This window comes from Cupressus sempervirens, chromosome 8 (assembly GCF_028749045.1).
Source record: "Cupressus sempervirens isolate cs-2001-9-10 chromosome 8, ASM2874904v1, whole genome shotgun sequence".
Lineage (NCBI taxonomy): Eukaryota > Viridiplantae > Streptophyta > Pinopsida > Cupressales > Cupressaceae > Cupressus > Cupressus sempervirens.
In genome coordinates, this window is record NC_143125.1 from 461964861 (window position 1) to 461987557 (window position 22697).

A 22697-nucleotide genomic window follows, 5' to 3' on the forward strand; every position below is an offset into this window, starting at 1 on the left:
CAAGATTCATACACAATATGAATACCATATTACCTCAATGTAAAAAGGATGATTTCTGGAATGCCAACTCATTTGGCATATGTTAACTCATTTGACATTTGAAAGTCAACTCATTTGACTTTCTAGTTTCTTGAGTATCAACACATTTGATATTTGAATTTGTCATGTCCCCTCTTTTAGCTCTATCTAGTAGGACATGGGAGTTAGCCTATCAGGGAGTCTCGTAGGCTGGCAGTGGTGTTTAGAGGCTTAGTCAGGGTATATAGTGTTCGGATCTAGAGTTTCAGACAGTAGGAGGGTAGTTGAGAGCAGTTTCTTAATTGTAGGAGGAGTTTCCTACATTTTAGGAGGTGGAGATGGGTTATAGTCTTGAGTCTCTACGAGATCATTCTATGGTTTCAGTTTCGGGAGATTTGGAGACGTTCCTATTTTTTAGGAGTATCCCTAATTTTGAGAGATGAGATTGTCAGTTATTTCAGATTATTCGGCATTAGTCACAGGAGGTGACAAGTTCAGTTTCACCTTGTAGAGGTGTTTTGGCTATCAGTTCGCTATTTGGGAAATAGTTTAATATATTTAAATATTCTCCTAAGTTAGCATCTTAATAATTTAAATAAGTCTAAGTTGTAGCCATTTTGGAGTAATAAGGGGCTTTTTGGCCTCGTCTGGGTGAATATCCCTTGGTGTAATAGCTCGTTGGAAAGATCTTGAACTTTTCTAAATATTTCTCTTTTGACTCGGAGCAATTCGGTGAACGGATTTCTTTCTATTGGGAAAAAGGTCATTTTCTGGATACTTGACCACTTAAAAAATGAGAAATATATTATTTTATAACCCAATGCCACATGGAGACACTTTTAGGGTTCGAGCTAAGTTTGGTGGAGCTAAGTTTGGTGGGTTATAAGGAGGTAAAGACAAAGTTCGAAGGGATTATTGACATATTACATCTTGGATTTGTGTTTTGGGCTTTGATTGAGCTTTCAACATTTGGGACACCAATCCCACTTGCTTTGCCTATTTGGGACGTAATCCCCAAAACAGTGGTTTGGATTCTTGCAGTCAGAAGCATCTTGGAGATTGTGCATTGTTTCTTTTGGGGAACGCAGTACCGAGTTAGAGTTTTAGCTAGGGTTTGGGCATTTTACCCACGTGTGGGCACTTTGCAGCTGTACGGCCGTGCTTGGCAGCCATATTCTTTCTCATGTGCAGCATTTGAGAGCTAGATTCTATTCATAGCTTGCTTCTGGGTTCATATTTCACCTTCACGCCTTCAAGTTGGCTTTATTCTTGGTTGTAATTATTTGGATATTATTGTAAATCTTCATTTGGTTACATATTAGGCTTATATTAAAAAAAAATCTGCTTGAAAGGACTTTGCTTTAAATGTATTTGGAATACATTTTCAGAACTGGTTCATGTTGTTGTACTTCTGTTATTACTTATTGAAAAATCATCAAAAATATAAAACAATCAAACCCTTCTGCAACTTCTGTTTAGTTCTGCAAGAAAATTTTAATAAACAGGAAAATACAAATTTAAAAATATAAAATTACAGCAGATCAGCAGAAGAGATCCATCAGGGATCTTTCAGAATGTCAACTCATTTGACATTCACTAGGTGCCTTTTGAGTAATGGCCTCCCGAATGTTAAATTGCAAGATATTCACCAAGTATAGTGAGTAATGGCCTCCTGAATGTCAACTCATTTGACTATCACCAAGTACTTTGTGTAATGGGCCTCTTGAACATCAATTTGCGTAACATTCATCATGTACTCAAAATGTTCATAAGGTATGTGCATGCACATTCCAACAACTAACTCAATATTACAAACATTCTAACAACTAACTAAATATTATAAACATTCTAATATTTATAATAGATTACAAATATATAACCATTAAATAATAATAGTAGCTATCTATTATCATACTAAGTTCGAGCAACTTTGCCCATTCTTGAGTCATTGGGTCTAGCCTAGAATTCAAGGTTTTGAACTCGTGGAAATGATTAAAAGATGATGAAGAAGAATAAGGTTGGAGTCCGAACAATGTAAACAAAAAAAGGATAAGACCAAGACATGAGTTGACAAGCTGCAACAAGGATGATTTGAAGACACAACATAGGGAGTGGGGGACAAGATTGAGATGAAGATGAAAATCTTCTTTGGAAAAATGAAGATCAAGAATTCAATGTGCAGATCTGAGACAAAATCAGGAGAAAGAAGAGAAGAAAGGGGAGTTTTTAATTAGAATAATATCTCTATAATATATTCTTTATTATCATTTTAATGGTCAATATTGTAAATCTTGTAAATATTAGAATATTTCTAATATTCTTTTATTCTTTCCTTATTAGAATGTTTCTAGTAATGATGTTTTTGTAAACTATATATGAGCGTCTTGTTCATACGTTTATTCATCCAATATTTTACCAAACTTGTCTTATATGATATTAGAGCCCTTTATATTTTTTTTGAAAGTTTCTAATTTTCTTTTATGAAATTATTAGGTTTGATTTTTTTAATCTCCTTTGGGGTTTGTTCTTTGTTGTTTGTAGCAAATATTTTTCACTATTTCTTGCAGATCTCTTTGCAAATACCTGTGCAAATTTTGCACCATTCTTTTTCAGGATTGCAGGATAGTTTGTGTTACCCACGCTATTTATGTTACCCATGCTATTTATTTTGTGGTACATATTTGTATGTTGTTCAGTCAACGACTCTTTTATTGTCTTTGGTAGCTTCCTGCTGCTCTTACTGGTTTGGATAGACCATTAGTGTGGTCATTTAGGCATTCAAACCAGACTGCAAATGTCTCTGTTTGCATTTTTCCTGATATAACTGAATGATGAGTTTTTCCCCCCTCATTGTTTGTAAAGCCATGCCTTGTGTTGACCATTTTCTCAATTCGTTTTGCAACAGTCTGCCATTTTTTTGAAGAATGTTTCACCTGGGTAGGGTTTTGTGTGAAACCGAATTATTTTAATCAGGTTCAAAATCTGATTTCAAATGCTTTGTGGGATTTTCAAGATCTCAACCTGGTTGCTTTCAGATTTTTCTGAGCATTTCATTTTCGTGCATTTAATTTTGTGCCAGGCAGAATATTATATTGTTTTTTGATTCTTGGTGGGTTTTGAGATCTCAACTCGGTTGTCTTCCAATTTTTTTTGGCTGTCTTGTTTTTCACACCTCAAATTTTGTACAAGTGGATTCCCATTGAAATCTATTCCTTTATGTGCCTCATTTATTAGCACATTCAAATTTGTTAATTCAGCAATCTAGTCCTTGTTTTTTGTACCTCGAAAAGCATTCAATGGGTACCTATGATCAACATTTCATTGGAAGGGAGTTAAAAACTCAATGGGAAGAACTACAATACATTGAAGCAATGTATGATGACAATTTTTGGGCATAGGTGTCTTGACAAAATTGTGTTGGGCACAACTGAATGCTTTGAGGAAGTAGACAAAGAGCAAGATAAATTTGATGTAGAGAATCAAGAAGTTGGCATGCTCATCAATTTTTCCATCACTGATGATCAACTCATGTAGTTCCTCCTTGTAAAACAACAACTAAAATTTGAAACATGAAACCTTGGACAAAAATTGTGCATTCTTTCTGAAGTACATGCTCTTCTCGATCATGATGGATGATCAGGTATCTCTATAGGAGCATTTCATAAAATCAAGTATATTCATGATCAGTTGGAAGCAATTGGATGTAAAATTTAAAAAAGACACGGTGGTGATTACCTCGAAGAGTCTTCCATCTTGCTATTAACACTTTGTTGAAGCTCTCAACATTGCTTCCACTCATTCTCATATTTCGTTTTGATTTCTATATCATGCTTCTACAACAAGATTGTTGGAAGCAACAATTCCGTAGTGGTAATGACTCATCTTCTACCACTCAACTCTTCTTCGCTAAATCCACATGCAACTATTTTACTTCTCAGTTTTCTTAGAAGAACTCTTCTGCTCAATCAATAGAAGGCTAGATGAAGAAAACTGTTTAGTGCAACTACTTCCATAAGTTTGGTCATATGAAGTTGGTTTGTCGATAATGCTTCGCTGCTTAAGCCAAGCAATGTAGTTCACAGTCTCAAGTGCATGCTGCAGAGCACACTAAGCCAATCCCGACCAAGAACGACTCTCTCAGCTTAGTTCTATACGTAAAATGGCTCCGGGAAACTATGGTTCCAAACATAACCACTCGGATATAGTTGGGTAGGTAGGCAGGTAGGTAGGAGAGATGGGTTGAGATCATTGGACCCTCGGAGCAAGGGACATAACTTCTTAATAATCGGACAGACACATATACAGGTCAATTGCCTTTTTCACACCTTCATGGCTAAAAGACTTGTAGATCATAGATGGACTATTGACATAGTACTCTTTGAGTTGAAAAAATTGGCCAAGTTTTCTGGCTTGGCAAGTTTTTATGACTTTTACTGGTGCCAAAAACTTGCAGAATTTTTGGCAAGAACTTGTTGAGTGCTTGCTGAGTTTTTGTTAAAAACTTGGTCGTAGTTTTATAACAACAGTTAAAGGCACAAAATGGCCCAAATCAATTTCATTTCTCATTTCTTCACTTGTATTTTGCCGAGCGGGGAAAAGTCTTCCAATCACTTGCAAACTAATTTCAATTGATTTGAAGTGGACTTGAGGCGGGTTTGAAGCACATTTGCAGCAGGTTTGGAGCAAAGTTTTTGAAGAGGATGACATCAATGATTTGAAGAGGCACACTATGGAGGAAGGCGTGGATTTGGTTTCACGTTGGATGACATTGAGTTGAATGAGTAGTTACTACTAGTGCTACCTCTCCCTTAGTTTTTATTAGAATTGAGAAGGGGGAGATGTAATTGGAATGATTTATTTACTTTTAGTTTTACATAATTTTTTTTTTTTTACTATTTTGCTTCCAGCCATGAGTCTTCCTTAGGAGAATGCGATTTTGTACCCACTTTCTGTTTAAATATATTTGGACTAAGCTTGTTTGTTTGTGTTCTCATTTATTGACTCATTGGATGCATCTTCTCATTGAATTTTGGAAAAAAATGCATTTCTAATTAAATTTAAATAATTTTTGAAGTTGTCGATTTTTTGCTGAAAACTGGCCAAGTTTTCCCCGAATTTATTTTTCAGACCTTGGCGAGTTTTCCAACTATGATCATGTAAAGTCCTCTACATGGTATATTGATCCAGGTGCCTCCCATTGCTACACTCGTCGACAGGATTGGTTCACAAATTTTCACCCATTCTTAGATTCGATTATGTTTTGAGAAGAGCACACTAATGTTTGAGGAGGCAGTATCTTTATTCAGTTTAAAGGAAGGAAATTGATTTTCCTTGATGTATATGTACTATGTTCCAAGCATGGAATTCAATCTTCTCTTCTTCTGTCAAATTCTGAGACATTCTCAACTTGAGACATTCTCAACTTGATGTGACCTTTAGTACACATCAATGCAATATCATTGATCAAGAGACTTAGTTCATAGTTGTCGTTGGCGTCGAAGATCATGGTCTTTTTGGTCTTGTTGACTTGGGGATTCTCAAGAGATTGCTATGGCAGCCCATCCCTCCTCTATTAGTTCACTCTGGCATCAACAATATGCTTACTTGAATGTGCACTATCTTTCTCAACTTGTTTGGGAAGATATTTTCATTAGACTGCCGAAGATTCAGACTCAAAATCTTGGAGTTTGCATCACTTGTCAGGCTGGGATGCAACATCGCACTTATTTTTTAGATGTTGACGAGACAATCATAAAACATGTTTATAGGGAAGACAATAGAGAAGCATATATTCTTGCTAATAAAGAAGCAGAGAAGAGATTCTAATGAAACAAGCCAATATGATAAGTATAAGTTACATACTTGGTCTAGGCTATTGCTAGCTTTGAATAGTTAGATTATTCTAAATGCTTTTAGGAAAGCAGTACTCCTAATGAAGAAACCAATTCTAAACTTGAATAAGTTTTAAGAAACTAATTCTAAACTCGAATAAGTTTTAAGATAATCGATAAATTTGAAGATAGTAGCATTAAATATATATTGAGAAGGAAACAAATTAGCGGATACATTAGCAAATAAAGGAGCAAATGGTGAGGATGCTCTGTTAAAGAATTATTAGATCTTCTAATTCTAAGTCCAATTCTTATATTTAAAGAAAACAATGACAAATCTTCACTGAAATTATTCAGCCATAAGAAGAAAACCAATTAATTGAATTATCTGTATCTAGAGTTGGAGATTGCCCAACCTAGTATTTTTTTTCGCACAACAGAAATTATGTCAAACAATAAGAGATTGATATATTAATTTCCTTTGTTATGTATTTTTTCTCTTTTAATGAATAAAAATAAATAAGATTACATGGATTTTTGTTCTGTATTAAATAGAGTAAAGTCTAACAACAATCTTGGCCAAGAACGAGTGTATGTAGACTTTTTCAAGATAAAGAATGGAAACTATCAGATAAAGAAGTATATTGTATAAAGAGGCAAGATAGAGAAGAATTGTGAAGGAAAGAAAAGTTATTTGGATCATATTATAAAAGTATCTCGGAGATCTTGGGTTTGAATCTACTCAAGCTTAATAAATAATAATAACTAATTACAACACAATAATTAATCTTGATTTCGGCCTCTTACCAATAAAACAAAACTATTACTCTTGACATTTAAAATTCAAATAACTATATTATTGAAAAATTAATATATCAATATTTTAAAATGTTTCATTTATAATTTAAAACAAAGTTTCATTTCACATTAACAATAAACTTATTTGATTGATTTAGAATTAAATATATGTCAAATGAACTATTGCTCTAAGTGTCTAACATTTTAAAATTTAAAGAATCAATTGTAATATTCAAAAAATAGTATATCAATACTTTTAAAATATTTCATTTATACTTAATAAATTTAACAAAACATAGACTTCATTTAAAATTAATAAATGTAAATTGTAATATATACATTAGCACATTGCATCTAAAAAAATAATATATCAATACTTTTAAAATTCTTCATTTATACTTAAAATAGTTGATAAAAGAAAGACTTAATTTTAATATGTATTACAACTAATTAAATCTAAAAGCAAAAATTAATGAACCTAGAACTTTGCAAGTTAATAAATTTAACAAATGTCATAGAAGAGCTATACATGACACAAAAGCGCATGACAATCTATTGGAGCTGAGTTGAAATTCTGCTTGTGCCATTACAGGGTTGTAATGGCATGAAATAGAAACAAAACAAAAACCATTGTTGAAACCTCTTTTTAAAGTATTTTGTGCGTCTAAGTGCCCAAGAACACTATTTTAAATAGAAAAAATGATTCAAAACCCTAATAATGGTTGCCAAATGCAAAGAATAACAACTTTTAATTGTTTATAACAATAAAAAAAATCCCTTTTCTTGCGGTCGAACAATTGACGATTTTGATCAAACATTTTACAAATTATTGATATTCGGCAATATCGGAATCTCATGCTTGAGATTCACTGAATACTGTGACTCGGGCATGGTACATGTCATTTTTGGTTGAGTCGTCACTCACATCAGTATGTCAAGACTATTGGCAGTGACATCATCCTTCTGGTTATTTATGTTGATGATTTGATCATTACTAGTAGTTTATGATTTGATGATTTGGTTATTTATGTTTGATACAAGAGATCAAACATAATTTATGCCAGCTTTTTGACATGACTGACCTTGGCTTTTGCACTACTGCCTAGGTGTTGAGATTTGGCAATAGTCACATGACATCTTCATTTCTCAGACTAAATATGCACAAGCTCTACTTGTCAATTTCAAAATGAAGGACTCTAAACTTGCATTTATCTTAGGACCACTAGACCTAATCTCTTTGCTATGAGCTACATATATCGCTTAATGGTAATTATTACTTTAGATAATTGAGCTACAATGAAGCACATCCTGTGCTATGTAAAAGGCACTCTAGACTTTTTCATCATGTATAGATGCACCAAAAATCCCCTCTTCATTGCTTACACATATTCGAACTGGGGAGGCTTTGTTGATGACAAAAAGTCCACTGCTTAGTATGTCTTCAGTGTGCGCGTAAGTTTTATCACTTGGACTAGTAAGAAGCAACATGCCTTATCTCATTCCTGAACAGAAGCTGAAAATTGGGGAACAATCAAAACAAGTTGTGAGTCATTTAGGGTTTAAAGGATGCTTTTGACATCATATGCCTCAAGTAAGCCTTTCACCCCTCTTCTGTGACAACCAATGGTTCAACGAACTTGCAAAAAATCCAATCTTCCATGAGCGAACCGAGCATATTGACATTCGTTGTTAATTTATCCATCAATTGGTTAAAGTTGGATTTGTAGATTTTTAGTATGTTCCTACAATGGATAATATTGTCAATATTTTCATCCAGTCCCTTCTTCCAGATAAATTTGTTATGTTCAGGAGGCTTCTTGGTGTCATTGATTGATTGACCATTAAGGGAGGGTATTTAATTAATCTCTATAATAGCCTATTTATTATTATTTTAATGGTCAATAAATCTTGTGAATATTAGATTGTTTCTAATATTCTATTTTTCTTTCGTTATTTGAATATTTCTAATAACGACGTCTTTGTAAACTATATACAATGGTCTTGTTCATTCATTAATTCATCAATATTTTATTAAATCATTTGTCTTGTAATTTTCACGAAGTAAACGAAGCAAATTTAGGGATTTCGAAGGGACGAAAGCACACCTAAAAAGATTTTGTTTTTCACCATTTGAAATAGTCCAGGTATTGGTGAAAGAGACCAAGAGGAGTGAGTGAAAAGATGAATCAAGAAAAGTTCTAGGACATGTAATCTTTTTTTAAGATGTTGATCCTTGACAAAATCTGACCTTAATGACATTGAGAATGAAGAAAAGTGAAAAAACTTTAAAGGTAGGTAGAAGGTAATAAAATGATGATCTTGGGAGTGAGTGTATGAAGATGGAAGTAGTCTCAAGAGTAGGTCGGAATCCGACCACTTCTCAGGACTTTAGTCATGATAGGCATCGGAATTCCAGCCTTCCGTTCAAAAGTTTGGACGTGTAGTCAAATTCTGCCCAAGTTTGGGGGCAATTCACGACAAAATCCAACTCCAAGTTGATGGACGGCAATGGAAACTGGAAGCGAGAGATGAAATCAATTGAGACCTTGGAGAAAAATCATTAGAGTTTGGAGCAAAATATAGATAAAAATTAGAAGTTGGACTGAATTTCAATTAAGAAAGTGAAAATCAGTTTTTGGATTAGCAAGGTAATGAAGATCAAAATAAAAAAAGTAGAGATAAGCCTTAGAAACAATATAACATAGAGACATGTTCCATCCTTAAACCTCCATGCATTTGGGTCAAGGATGTGCCTAGGGCGAGGTCATCGCTTTCCCAAGTCCCCCCAACCACCAAGATCGCACCACCTTCACGTCACCAGGACACAAGGATGTAAAGACATCCTCAAAATGTATGAGGGACATTTAAGTGTCACTCAACCGTCCTGGGGATATTTGGACATCCCCTGTTGCTGGTTGATGTCAATATGAAGTAAAATTCCTTTTTCTTTTAAAGTTTTAATTTTCATAATATGATTCTATTTGAACCCCAAAAGGAGGATGCTATTCTTTATGATTTTTTGATATAATATAAATTAAAAAACTTCTATTCGCTGATAATTTGAATTTTTGATAGTAATTGGTAAATTCGATACTCAATGTTGTTCAATTGCAATATTCTATATTTTGTATTGTGTATTATGAGTTATATTATTATTATCATTTCATAACTAGCATTTCAAGTACTATATTTATTGTATGCTACAAAACCTTCCCCTTCTCCCAATGCCCCAGTATTGCCCACCCACCTTTCCCAAATGTGAATCACAATTTTTCTCCGTCCCATAAACTTGCCTTGACATTTGGACATCCCCTAATGCCTGTGTTACTCATTTTTAAAATGAACTTGAAATCATAAACTGTGGATTCAAAGGGCTATGTAAACAAATCATTAGTCAAGTTCAGAATTTGAGTAGTTCGAACCTTAGGTTGGAATTTGACCTCTTGTTAGAACACTAGCTCTGGAGGGCATCAAATTTCCACTATGATGATGTCTTGTGAACTTGATTTTTGGGAAAGTTTGAAATTTCAAACCACTGCCACAACTAAGTGCAAATCAGCCTAAGAAGAAAATTTAACATAAATGTAAATGAAATTTTCTGTTAATTCAAGAAATTGGCCTTGGAATCATGTTGGCCTGATTAGAAACATAAAAATATTTAATTTTGATTTAATTTGCTAATTAAAAGCAAGTCAACTGAAAACTTGGAGCCACAACCCTCGACCCTATCACACATATATAGGAGTGTTGAGATTTCATTTCATTCTCTCCAATTCTTTAAGCAATTTGATTAGAGGCAAAGCATATCAACTTCCTTAGGCAAAAAATTGCACCCAAGCCAATCAAAATTGGAAAAAGCCTTTTATCAAATATTCATAATCATATCTGGGAATACATTAAAATTAAGAATAGTAGAGGATGGTAAGCTTAGAATTGTCAAGGAAGGTCAAAATATGAGAAGCGTGAATTCTAGGCTTGGGCAAGAAGATAAGAATTTGGGGCAATTTCACAAAACTTAGGCCCTTGATGTCTAGATTTTTGACATTCGAACAAGGTGAATTTCTTATTTGGTTTGTTGATGGAAGCTCAAGAGGAATTGTGGTAATAAAATTATCATGTCCCATATGAACTTCTTTCTTCAAGAGGGTGTCTATACAAACTTCTTTCTAGTTGTACGTCTTCGGAATTTATTGCTTTGTTAGCATTGTGTTTGAGCTTGGGATTAAATGCTTAGGTATTGAGATGACATTTTTTTAATGAAGATTTGGTAGATATCTCCATTATATAACCTATAATACCCTGCCAAGGAACCCTTGGAACAAAGGGTTAAATAGGCATATAACAATTTTTTTTTGAAAAATGAAATAAGCATCATGTAACAATGTGCACCACAAAACCATTAACATAACTAATGAGTGATTGATTTTGTTTCATTTTGTACAAACACATTAGACATAATCTGTAACAAATATGGGAGCATAGCACTGAACATCATCTTAGTTAAATTAATATTGCATTTGAATATAAAAAAACATTAAATGATCCTTTTTAGTAATATGAGCATATATCAATGCAAATTTGCATAAAAATAGCCAACAACTTATAAGGCATAACATAACGGTGAATCCAGTAAAATCATCTTGACATATTAATCAAATATTTTCAAATTCAAGCTACACCAAATATTATCATAAACCATCATCATGCAAGTATGTTCAAAATAGTAATAACAACATAATTTAACATTCAAGTCAGCTATGATTTTGGTGACTAGAATAATGCATGGTAATCAAATGCATCACAGAATGCATTTGATGACATCACATAGATGATCATAGAATAACACTATGATACAATCATAGTCTAGTAGCCATAGGCAGCTACATTAGCAGAAGCATCACTCACACTATAAGCCAGACAATCAACAATGTCTCATAAGCCAAATACTCCCATGAGCATAATTGTATTCTTAGAATGAATACAAGAACAAACTAAACTTTGTGCATCTCACAATGTGAGTATATAATCATGACACAGGAATAGTTATTGAATCATAAGATCAGCTCAACCCATCACATAGGAGCAAAAATAAGCATCCAGAGCTAAAACATGCCATTACGAGATATCTCATCCAACTACACAGAAGCATACATAAAGTCAAAGGCATATCCATCAATATGTCATGCAAATACCAAATCACTTGGTGGTTTGGTAGGATGTGGTGTGGTTTGCACCTTATTTTGTGTACTTAGACTTCAACTTAGTAGACCCCAATTTTTGACTTGGTGAAAACACAACCATTCACTTGCACTATAACAATTTCATTTTTAAAAAGTTATGTTTTGGTGTTCGAGGGCGCATTTTTAAATGCAGTGGGCATGTTTTTCAATCAAAAAATACATCTTAGATGTTGTAGTCTACAACGGTTCTGGCGGCATGTTTTTGTAGTTGAGGGCATATTCAATGTATAGTCATGTTTTTTGTGCCCTCACTTTGAAATAGAACATGTATTAGGGCATATTACAAGGACAATATGATGCTTGTTTTGATTTTTTCTTGAATTTTGGCATGTTTAGTTTCTACTTGAGTTACTCATTTCAAGATTGTTTTGGTGTACTTTTTGAGTATGCTAACTATGGTTTATAGGGCATCTCTCTATGATCTAAGTTAGTATATAGGTTTATTCATATGTCATTATAGTTGGAATCTTTTTTGAGTTTTCTTAGATAATTATGCTGTCTTTAAGTGAGGTGATTACTTATTGTAATTTCACTTTATTGGTTTTAGTAATAGTAAGTGATATTAATATAACTTTTAAGATTCAACTTTTATTTGATATGAAGGACTTGGGACAACCAAGCTTACCTAGACATAAAGATCGTGAAGGACAAGGTGATAATAAATCTTTGGATCAGCCAAGGAAATGATGTTTTCCAAGTTTTGTAGTGTTTGAATTTATAGGATTGTAAATGGGTGAGTGTTCTTCAACACTAGATGCGATATAACACATGAACCATGTCCCCTATACAAATGTAGCTAGTGGTTTGTTTAATTAGTAGTTAGCATTCGACCAAACATTGCTTGAGTTAGAGTCCCAAGAATTTGTCCATATGGACAAGTATTGGGTTGTATGTAGAGGGTGTTCATGTATATTCAAGACATGTTTGAGTTGACTTACTACTTGAGAAGGTAGAGCTTTAACATGGCAATGTAGTTTCAAGGATTGATCAATTTTGTGCACATGATATATGGATAGAAAAAGGTTTGCTTGCAATTATGTGTTTGACCTATTTTGTGGTGTGTTTGGCTGGATGTGTGACAAATAGGCGTGTTTACTTTGTAGACAATGTTTTCAATCGTAGATTACATGGTATCTACATAGGCTTGCATGAAGGAATTGGGCTTTGGTGCTTGTTTTCCAATTTTGGATTAACGGTAGGATACATTTGTGTCAATCAGAGTGCCACTAATGATAGAGAACCTTTTTTTCATGTGTAAGTGGAGCATTTGATGTGTAGTTATGGATGTTATAGATGCCTTGACAAAGATTACGAGGAAGAGAATTTTGGATGGTATGACATGGCTATTAACATCATGCCGATATTGACTTGTTCAATTGTTTTGGCTTTCATTTTGATCTTGCAATACATACATTTGAAAAATGTTAGGACTAGGGGACAAGGTGCATGGTACACCTTGCAACTCCTCGGTCTAGACAGAACTTTATAATATTTGTAATATTTAAAATAATGTACTCATTCGAAAAGGGTATCCAACTTGAATGTAATCTTGAGATTCCGTACTAGCAATCTTTGCTGCTTATCAATTCTACTTTGATATGTATAAAAAAATCTACATCATTTAATGTGTAAGAGTATCAATGACATTGTATATTGCAAAAAGAAAATTTGATGTATAGGAGCATGTAAAAGGGAGTTACAAAGTGGATAAAGAAAGTCACAAAGATCCTTGACTAGTTTATAAGTTGTAAAATTGGTGCATAAGTACTTTTGCAAGAAGTTTGAATGGGTCATTTTGAAGCCCCAAATCTTTTAAGGAAAATATTTTTTCTTAGGAGCATGAGTGGAACATGGAAATCTTGGATCAATTTGTGCACACAAAAATGCCTATTGTTTTGGTTGGTGGTATTGGAAATCAGGATTGGTTTCTAAGATTAACTTTGCCTCTATATTAGATGTTTGGGGGGAAAGCATTGGGCACTTGTTTATGTAGTGTTACGTTACTAGAATCCCTCTAGATCGTTTAGTGCGGAAGCACCTAGCTCATGATGATGTATTCAACATATAGTTACTAATAATACCTTGATTGTTTGTTATAGAGGCTTGGTTTTTGTCTTTGCAGGGTTCTTCTAGGGGTATATCTGTGCCACTAGTGTATTGTAGTTTTAATACTCTTTTTCTCATTTTTTCACCAGATCTTGCTCTTTTCAAGTGTTGTTCTTTATGCTGAAATGTTGTTAAAACAATTCAGATCGGATAACTTGCAACTCTCTCCTAAGAGGATTAATGTAGGAATCTTTTGCATATTTTTCACTTGATATCATTGCTTAGTCTTAAGTTTTCGTGCTAGTAATGTTTGTGGGCACATTTCCTTTTAGGGAAAATGCTTTCAGAATCTATAAATAATTGTACCATTCATGAGATTGAATTCAGTGTTAAATTTGGAGTACTTATAGCTTTATGAGCCTTCTATGTTGAGCAAACCATAGTAATGAGACTTGCCGCGAGTCGGGTGAGTCCTCCGAGTCAGGGAGTCAAGTTACCTCAGCCGGGTCAAAATGACCCTGGCTCGGCGGGTCAATTGAGTTGACTCGTCTGACTCGCCTGACTCGCTTGACTCGGTAGGGTGACTCGGCTGACTCGTTTGAGTCGGCTGATTTTTAATTTTATTGCCTTTGTAGTTAGATAATCGATATATGTTATGTATGTGATCAAATTACCTTCTATTTTATGATGTTATTGTGTCTTTAATCTTTATTCAATAATGGGTGTATGGAATTAATTTAAATCCAAAACATCTCTAAATTTCAAGGATTTTATCACTTTGCCGAGTCATTGTCGAGTCACAAGTGAGTCTGAGCTAGGTCACGAGTTGAGTTACCCTTGCCGAATCTGAGTTAGGTCCAAGTCTCGTTACTTTGGAGCAAACAAAAGAGAAGCATTCACTACCTTCTATGAAGGATTTGGGTATTGATGCTAGGTCAGGAGTCAAGTTACCCTTGCCGAATCCGAGTCAGGTCCAAGTCTCGTTACTTTGGAGCAAACAAAAGAGAAGCATTCACTACCTTCTATGAAGGATTTGGGTATTGATGGAGAGGCACATTCTTAGAAGATGTAGTTTTGCAAAGAATGACAAGGGAGACCAGAAAGAGGGTTTGAGAGTCTTGGAAAAAAGGACCCACTAAAAGGTGAAACAAGAAAGGTGGTATTTTAATGAGAAACTGGGAGAACTCTTCCTGCACATTTTTTTTGCTAGGCTATTTTGGCACAAAAAGCCTCTTTGGTTATGGAGATTTGATTCGTAAGGATCCCAAAAAAGTATAAATTGTGAATGATAGGTTGCCTTTTGGAAAATCAATGGCTACTTGCAAATTTGAAACTAATCAAAATGATAACAAGATGATTGTAGTGGCTTGATTCCACACTTATAGTTTGATTAGTGATTGTTAACGGGTTGAAATAAAGTAGTGTCCTCTCCTCTTAGCTTAAGTAGGATCCTTTTAGGGCTTAAGAGGCCTATTGGAAATTCAATATCAAAAAAATTTGGTTTGGACTTGCAATTGCAAATTTAAACATAGTCAAAATAACCACCAAGAGATTACACTATCTTGAGTCCACACTTGCAGTTTTGACCCAACTGTTCAAGGACTAAAGCCAAACAATTTCTTTTCGCGTTCTAGTTTAGCGAGGATCCTTCTAGGGCAAATAGAGGGATGCTCCTGTAGTGTCCCCTTTCTATCACAAGTTGTATGAGTTTGTCATTAGCCAATCTCTCCATGGTCCGGTAGGCCAACTAAGACAATTAAGGGTCTTTAAGGCCATTTGGTGTAGGCATTGTTTTTTGCACGTTGATTCAGAGTTAGTTTTGGCCAGGCCTACTATTTATAGCACTTCTTTTATCTGTGGTTGGTATCTTAAGAGATAGTGTCACGTCGATGGTAAATGATTAATATTGATAGAAGATTTTACTATCATTGCTAGGATTTATGCATTAATAAAGTTAGTTTATTAATCATATTGCTTAAGATATCTATTTCTTCTAAATTGCAGTTGCCAGGAAGGGTTCAATCTGAAGGTTCGGTTGAAAGTGGAGTGCCAAGGGTTAAGTCTTATCAGTTGTAAAAAAATGAGCATTTCCATTGGTTTTATTGTAACACAATGCTGCTATGCAAGTTCAGGACTCCTTGCAGCAGTGCTGTGCAGTTTGGGAAACGCAACTAGGGTGCCATACTTGTCCATTACTGCCATTAATTGAGCCATAGACATATCAGTGGAAACCATTCTTGCTTTTATTACAGGAGGTTATTGTTATCACAGCAACTACTGGGGTGTCTTGGTGAATCATGTGATTGTTTGTATGTTAAAAAGATTTGATTCATATTTGAATTTATATCTTAAATTATCTTCTTGGAGGAAGCACTGAAACTTGCCATGGCACATGGAGCTGATTGTGGGAATTTCTGGGCATTATGGACTGCATATTGTTTTTGAGGCTTGTTGTTGGACTCACTGAGATTCGTTAGTGAGTATTCTGAGCCTTGTGTCTTGTACTTATGACTGGTGATATTTGGGAAACCTCCAGTGCAGAGCAGTGGCTATTTGTATGAGCAATTTGTAGATATGATTTGAGGCATATTCGACCTAAGACACCAAGTAGAGGACTTTTCTGGAGGTATTGTGTTCTTAGTTTTGCCTGTCATATGTTTACTTGTAATAAAAAGTTGAAAAACACAGAATATCTAATTTTATGAACAGAAGTTCCTGTCGCTTTATAGTATTGATGGTGTTTAAGTCACTTTCCGTATATGTATGTTTTCTTTGAATGCTTGGGAAAAAATCAAATCAGATTATTACTTGCAATTTCTTTGTGTTGGTAAACCTTTATATGCTAACTTTACAATCAGAAAAGAATTTTTTTTTGGGGTGGTTAGTGCACGCTAACTGTTTGTTTAAATGTTGGTGAACTGAATTAAGGCGATTGGCACCAAAAAATTCTAGTGGCAAACAGGGTAGGCCATTATAGCTACAGGTTTAGCAACAACTATAAATGAAGGCGGGAGTTTGTTTTGACATGAGTACTAAGAAATAAGTATTGCAGTCAAGGAAAAGTTGAATTCAGCAAAAATATAATTTATAGAGGATTGACAGTTGAGATTGTTAATGTTTAGCGTCAGGAGAAGCAAAATCTGAATCTTCTATGATGTTATTATTTGCAAACACATTTCAGAGATATAAGCAATTTGTGTTCTGACTTTGATATCTGTCTTACAGTACAGAGATATAACTATGCACCATTGTCTGATATACATCACAGGGACATATATATTAATATACGTACATGTATTCATACTGATTTATGCATACATATACGTATACATACATCTCTATTATGTATATGGAATTTTGATAGTAAATATGCATTATGATTTGACCAACTTAAGTGGTCGAGTTTCATATTACTTGTGACAGACTTTGCTGCATTGACGGGTTTCATATTACCCGCGATTGAGATTAAAGTCGGGTTTCATACTACCCTCGACAGATGCTATTGTTGGGCTCTATATAACCTGCGTAAAGGATCATTGCCTGTGTCGGGTTTCCAACCCGTGCCTTGACGTGATTATGAATAATGTTATTATGCCTTGTGTTGTTATCGGGCAACATACTTAACAAACATTGAACAGTTGCATATTAACTGAACATGCCTCCGAAGAGGCATGTCCCTAGGTGGCCTTTGGGCCACGTAGAGACATGACTCTTCGGAGTCATGTCTGCTCCTTGTTATATATATGTGTAATCATTCGACTGCAATGAAAGCATCAATAACAAGCATCCAAGTACCTGCAGTATCAGATCAACATTATTTAATATCATTATTATTTACATCATTCATCTTACAGTGATCCAGTAAAGTAATCGTTGCTGAAGAAGGAAGAATATTAAAGACCTTGCTGCAAACACAGTGAAAGATAAGTACATTCATTCTGTTTATTTGAATCAGAATTTATCTACAAATATTTGTAATTGTATATCTATCAGAGATCCTTTATTCTTAATAGAGATAGGAAAAACTATTGTGTTATCCACTTCCTGTAATTTTTTTTTCCAAGTTTTAACATCAAGGTAGACAACCACTTCTGCTACCAAGCTGAATTTCACCGCACGATGTTTCTAGGGTAGAATTTATTGTTTTGAATATTCTGTTTTCTGGTTTTCGGCAACATTCTTCCCTTTTCAATAGTCTTTTTTGGACCAAATAGAATAGTGAATCAATGAAATGTGGTTTTGAATTGTGACTGTATTTGGGAGTTTACTGATCAATATTAGTTTGATTAATGATCTAGCTGAAATTTACTCACTTGTTGCTTCAAAATTCTCTTGGAGTTGTTTTGAAGGATGTCATTATGCTATAAATTAATCTCTCATCTCCAACCATTGTGGTGTAGAGATGAGAACAATTGCTTTAATTGATCTTAGTCCAGACTGACATATTGTTCAAGACTATTTTACAGATGATACAGTTCCACCATTGATTAGAGTATTGAGAGATTATATCAGTGGAAGCAACATGCATCATAATGTATTAGGGAGATTGTGTCTGTTGAAAATTTTTGGTGACCTTTTCATGCAAATTTAATCCAACGGCGATATGAAAAATATACTAGAAGGGATATTATCTCATTTTTGTTTGATTGGTAATATATAGTTTATTAAGCCAATAGTGGCATGTTGTGATGGTTAAGTTGTTGCGTTGTTATCCTTGCCATCAAGGTTCAAATCTCATGGGGATGAGGTCCCCCGTTTGTGGCCTCACTGGTTCATAGCTCCAAGTCAAAGCGTTTACCCCTCTTTAAAAAAAAAAAATATATATATAGTTTATTAAAATATGATAAAATCTGAGATACAAAGCAGTGGATGTCCCGGTGCAAAATGTAAGTATTCTGCTCCTTCCCTTAAACACTTTCCGCCCATAAATTTGAAGTGCAGACATATACAGGTATCAGTGCCCGGACCAGCACCCATGACAGTAAGAACCCAGACACCATCACGATTCAGTGCCTTCTATTACCAAACAGGGCATAAACATTTATACTATCACTGTCCAACTACTGTCCAACCTTAAACTAAATATCCAGACATCATTAAAATTCAAAGCCCTTAACTGCCAAAATATGGCAGTGACAACTATGCTAACATAACAGATTTTGAATACAAAAACACAAAAATAAATGTCCAGTGGGAAAGCCCATGCCTTACCAGATCTTTTTTTAGACTGTAGAGCCCTTTCTCTGCCTTTCCTCTGAGTCTGCGGCCATCGATTTTCCTTTGTTCTTGGTCCTCAACCCTTCTTGGACCTGCCTTTCCTTCCTCCTCTTCTCATCTAATCTGGCTTGATTGTGGCCCTTCAACAATTCCCACCCATCTCAAGCCTCATCACACTGTTGCTCCATGTTAAAATTGGCACTGCAAGCCAAAAAGGGCCGGTGATCTCACCCTCGTTCTCCAATCACTCACAATTCACGTTCAGTGGCTATCCTCTTCTCCGCTTCACCACCACAACAAGGGGGATGAGCTTCCCCAACCATTTCAGCTTCACACAATCATTCAACACCCACATGGTTTCCTCCATGGAACTCAACTCCAATGCGCACTCTAATGTATGGATGCTATATCAATATTCAACTTGCATTTCTTCTCAGAATTCATACACTCACAAGGAAGTAGGTTGATAATCTGTCAAATTTTAGGGACTATCAGTGATAGTTCTTTGTGATCTCCCCTAAAAATTATTGCTGTTGTCTAGCGGTGCACAAGGAGAAATTCACTTCCATTGCTGGTCTTCTAGACTAGAGCTTCTCTTACAATAAATCAAGTGACAGCAAACTAAACCAACTTCTATGGAAATAAAAGAAACCTCACCACCTTATCATGTGTTCTTCATATCTTCCTCTAGTCTCAGAGGGATCTTATTAAGGAGTTGATATTCTTTATATGTTTAGTCAAATGTTTTACTCCAATTTCTCCTTTAATAATTGCATTTACGATGATCTGAGAATCCTATTAAATAAAGCCTACCATATTCAGTCTTTTGGCCGCCTTGACTTCCCTGAGAGCTGCCTGAACTTCCACATCACTGTTAGTCCCTTCCCCAAGGCATTTAGCTTGAAGCAATAAAATAGCTTCTTTGGAATTTCCTTCCACATAACCTGCTCCTGAAGGACCCAGGGTGCCTTTCGAAGCAACGTCATAGTTCAGTTTAATCTACCCCTGCTCCGGGAAGTACCCATTCTTCTCTCACAAACACTTGGAAAAATGGATTAACCTAATTCCGCTGATTAATGGGCCAGATATTATCTCAGGGATGTAACATAAGTTAGTTTTATAATTAGTAATGGTAAAGATGATGTTAATGACAGCTAATGTGGAATATCTACAATGATAATTATGGTCAATGACATTCGTCTTGGTAATAAACATGCATTAACTGACTCTGAAGAAGTGAGAGGATTTATTTAAGATTAGGGTTTTGCACAAGATTGCTATCGTATTTTCAATTTTTTTTCCATTTTCAAGCTTCATTTTTAGTTTATTTTTGGGTGCACTGGATATTTGGAGTTCCTTAATTCTTATTTTAGTTTTGTTACCAAGGTATGTGTTCATAAACAGACATGGTTGTGCAAATATATCTATGGATACAGACATAAGTATGTGTCATTTTTGGCATTTGCATGTTTCTGTATTTCAGGTTTCATGGTTCAAGTGCATTTATGCAATTAATTTATAATAACCTTTGTAACAGATTGTTTACAATAGCCAATCATATCTTTTAAATTTCCTTATGGTGGGGTCTATAATGCATTATTTTCTTTTGCTGAGAGTTAGGTTTGTACAAGGAGGTCTAAACTGCAACCCTAATACATCTTTCGTGGAACATGTAGTCTTCCCTGTGATGTTTGATATTTCTTACTTAACTACAAATTCCTATTTATTTAATATTTATTGAATGTGGATACACTAAACCGGATGCTATTCCTTATATTTTTTTTTGTCACATCGAACTTCCGAACTGTTCAGAAGAGTGAAGTTTTCTGAATCATAACAAATAAAACATTGTCTAGTTTGGGAGCACTCGTTTGCTGATGTTCATTTGTTCTTTCAGATTTTGGAGAAATCTGACTATATGATACTCCACGGCAAACCATACATAAAAAAATCTGGTATTTGTTTCCTATAAATATATTTCAATAGGTGCTTATGATCCTTGACTTTCTTTTATTTTATTAATGATCAGTTTTTTAGAGGCAGTTTTGTAATACTCAATTATATTCTAACTACTTTTGTTGAATTTTGTTTCTAATAGGTTGGCGAAAGATAGCTTTTTACTTCAATATTTCACTTGAGATTAAAGACAAGAATATTCAACTTGATCAAAATTCTAATGTACTTCGGGCTGAATTTGTTGCTCGTGCAAGCATGCAGTATGTGGTAGTGTTGTAGGCAAGTCTATTTTTTAAAGGCTATGGTATCATATTTATATAGATTTCTAGTTGAATTCAGTGATTATATCACAATATCGTTGTCTCTATCTAGGGGTGGAAGGTTTTCAGATGGATGGGGTTCTTGTGATCGTGGAGAGAAGAAATTTTCCAAGCCAAATCATGATATCCCAAGCACAGCTGAAACGAGGGCCAAAACAAGAGCAGTTCAGGTACATGTTTACCTTGCTAGAGCTTTTGAGAATATATTCTCTTTTCTTTTATAATTGATCGTTACGAGTTTCTTATTCATATCAATGTGGTGCTAAGGTATCTTTTAAACTTTATATCGGTCTATAACACAAGATTATCAGTTTGTTGTAACATTGTGGTGTCTAGCCATCTTGTAAATATTATACTATCCATGTTATAAATTTTGAAAAATTGTTTTATGTTGTGTAATATTTGTACAGCATCTTTTTATTGTTACCCTAACCAATGCACAACTCTCTTAGCTATTCTGTTTGTCCCAAGTAGTATTCTACATCTAAGAAAGCCAGACCCTTAATCTCTCATAATGAACTCTGAAGTTATTACTGTGTTCAAATATTCCAGACCTTTAGGACAAGCTATCAAGAATTATATGCTTGCAGTTTCAAAGACTTCTCAAAGCATCCTTGACTGTTTAATGGTTGATAGCGCTCTCCTTGAGCATTTCATTTTCTTTGGAAGAGATGGAACAACATTTGTTGTTTGAAATAAAATAGAACCTGACAGGGAGGTTCATTGATGTGTATCTAAAACCGAAAAGAGTTATCCAGATTCCATAACAATTAGAAGCCCTTTACATCTAATATTACAGAAATGTGTTAAGTTGGACAAAAATATCAAAGAATCCCTAAAATGAACCCTAGGTCACCTAGGTGGGAAAACACAACAAGAGACTGCTCGCTGGAGTTCTTTGAGGGCATTCAATAGGGCCTCAACGGAGTTCATAAATTGTTCTTTCCATGGATGTTTTGTGAGTAGCAGATTTCTCCAGCATACCACTGAATGATTGACGTGCTTCAACTCTGGGCTCAACAATAGCTTTTTAAATAGAGAATGTCATATCCAATACCAATTGCGTTGGAGAACTCATTCTCATGTAACTTGAAAACCATTGGTGCATTGAGTGAAAAAGTCTTCTTTTTTCTAAGGCAATCTTCTCCTTAACCTTCATGATGACTGGAAGGAGAAAGTTGAACGGGTAAGCTTAATCTCAAAGTCATCAGAAAGATTATGCTTGATCTCATAAAATTTCTCTTTGAAACTTTCTTGAACTAAGTATCTCT

The 22697-nt window shown here is 34.7% G+C and overlaps 1 protein-coding gene across 2 annotated transcripts in view; it reads left to right on the plus strand.

Moving 5' to 3' along the window:
* LOC149543234 (peptide transporter family protein) overlaps window positions 1–22697 on the plus strand; it is a 75249-nt gene that overhangs the window by 39114 nt on the left and 13438 nt on the right. Inside the window, exons 2-4 of one of the 2 annotated variants that reach the window (XR_016355607.1) lie at window positions 21048–21105; window positions 21249–21385; window positions 21479–21596. Coding sequence is in view for 1 of the 2 variants with exons in the window: in XM_089798082.1 (XP_089654208.1) it covers window positions 21048–21105; window positions 21249–21366; window positions 21479–21596 (294 nt within the window). In the remaining variant the exon portion in view is untranslated. The remainder of the gene's footprint in view (window positions 1–21047; window positions 21106–21248; window positions 21386–21478; window positions 21597–22697) is intronic. The other variant, XM_089798082.1, reaches the window with a different exon arrangement.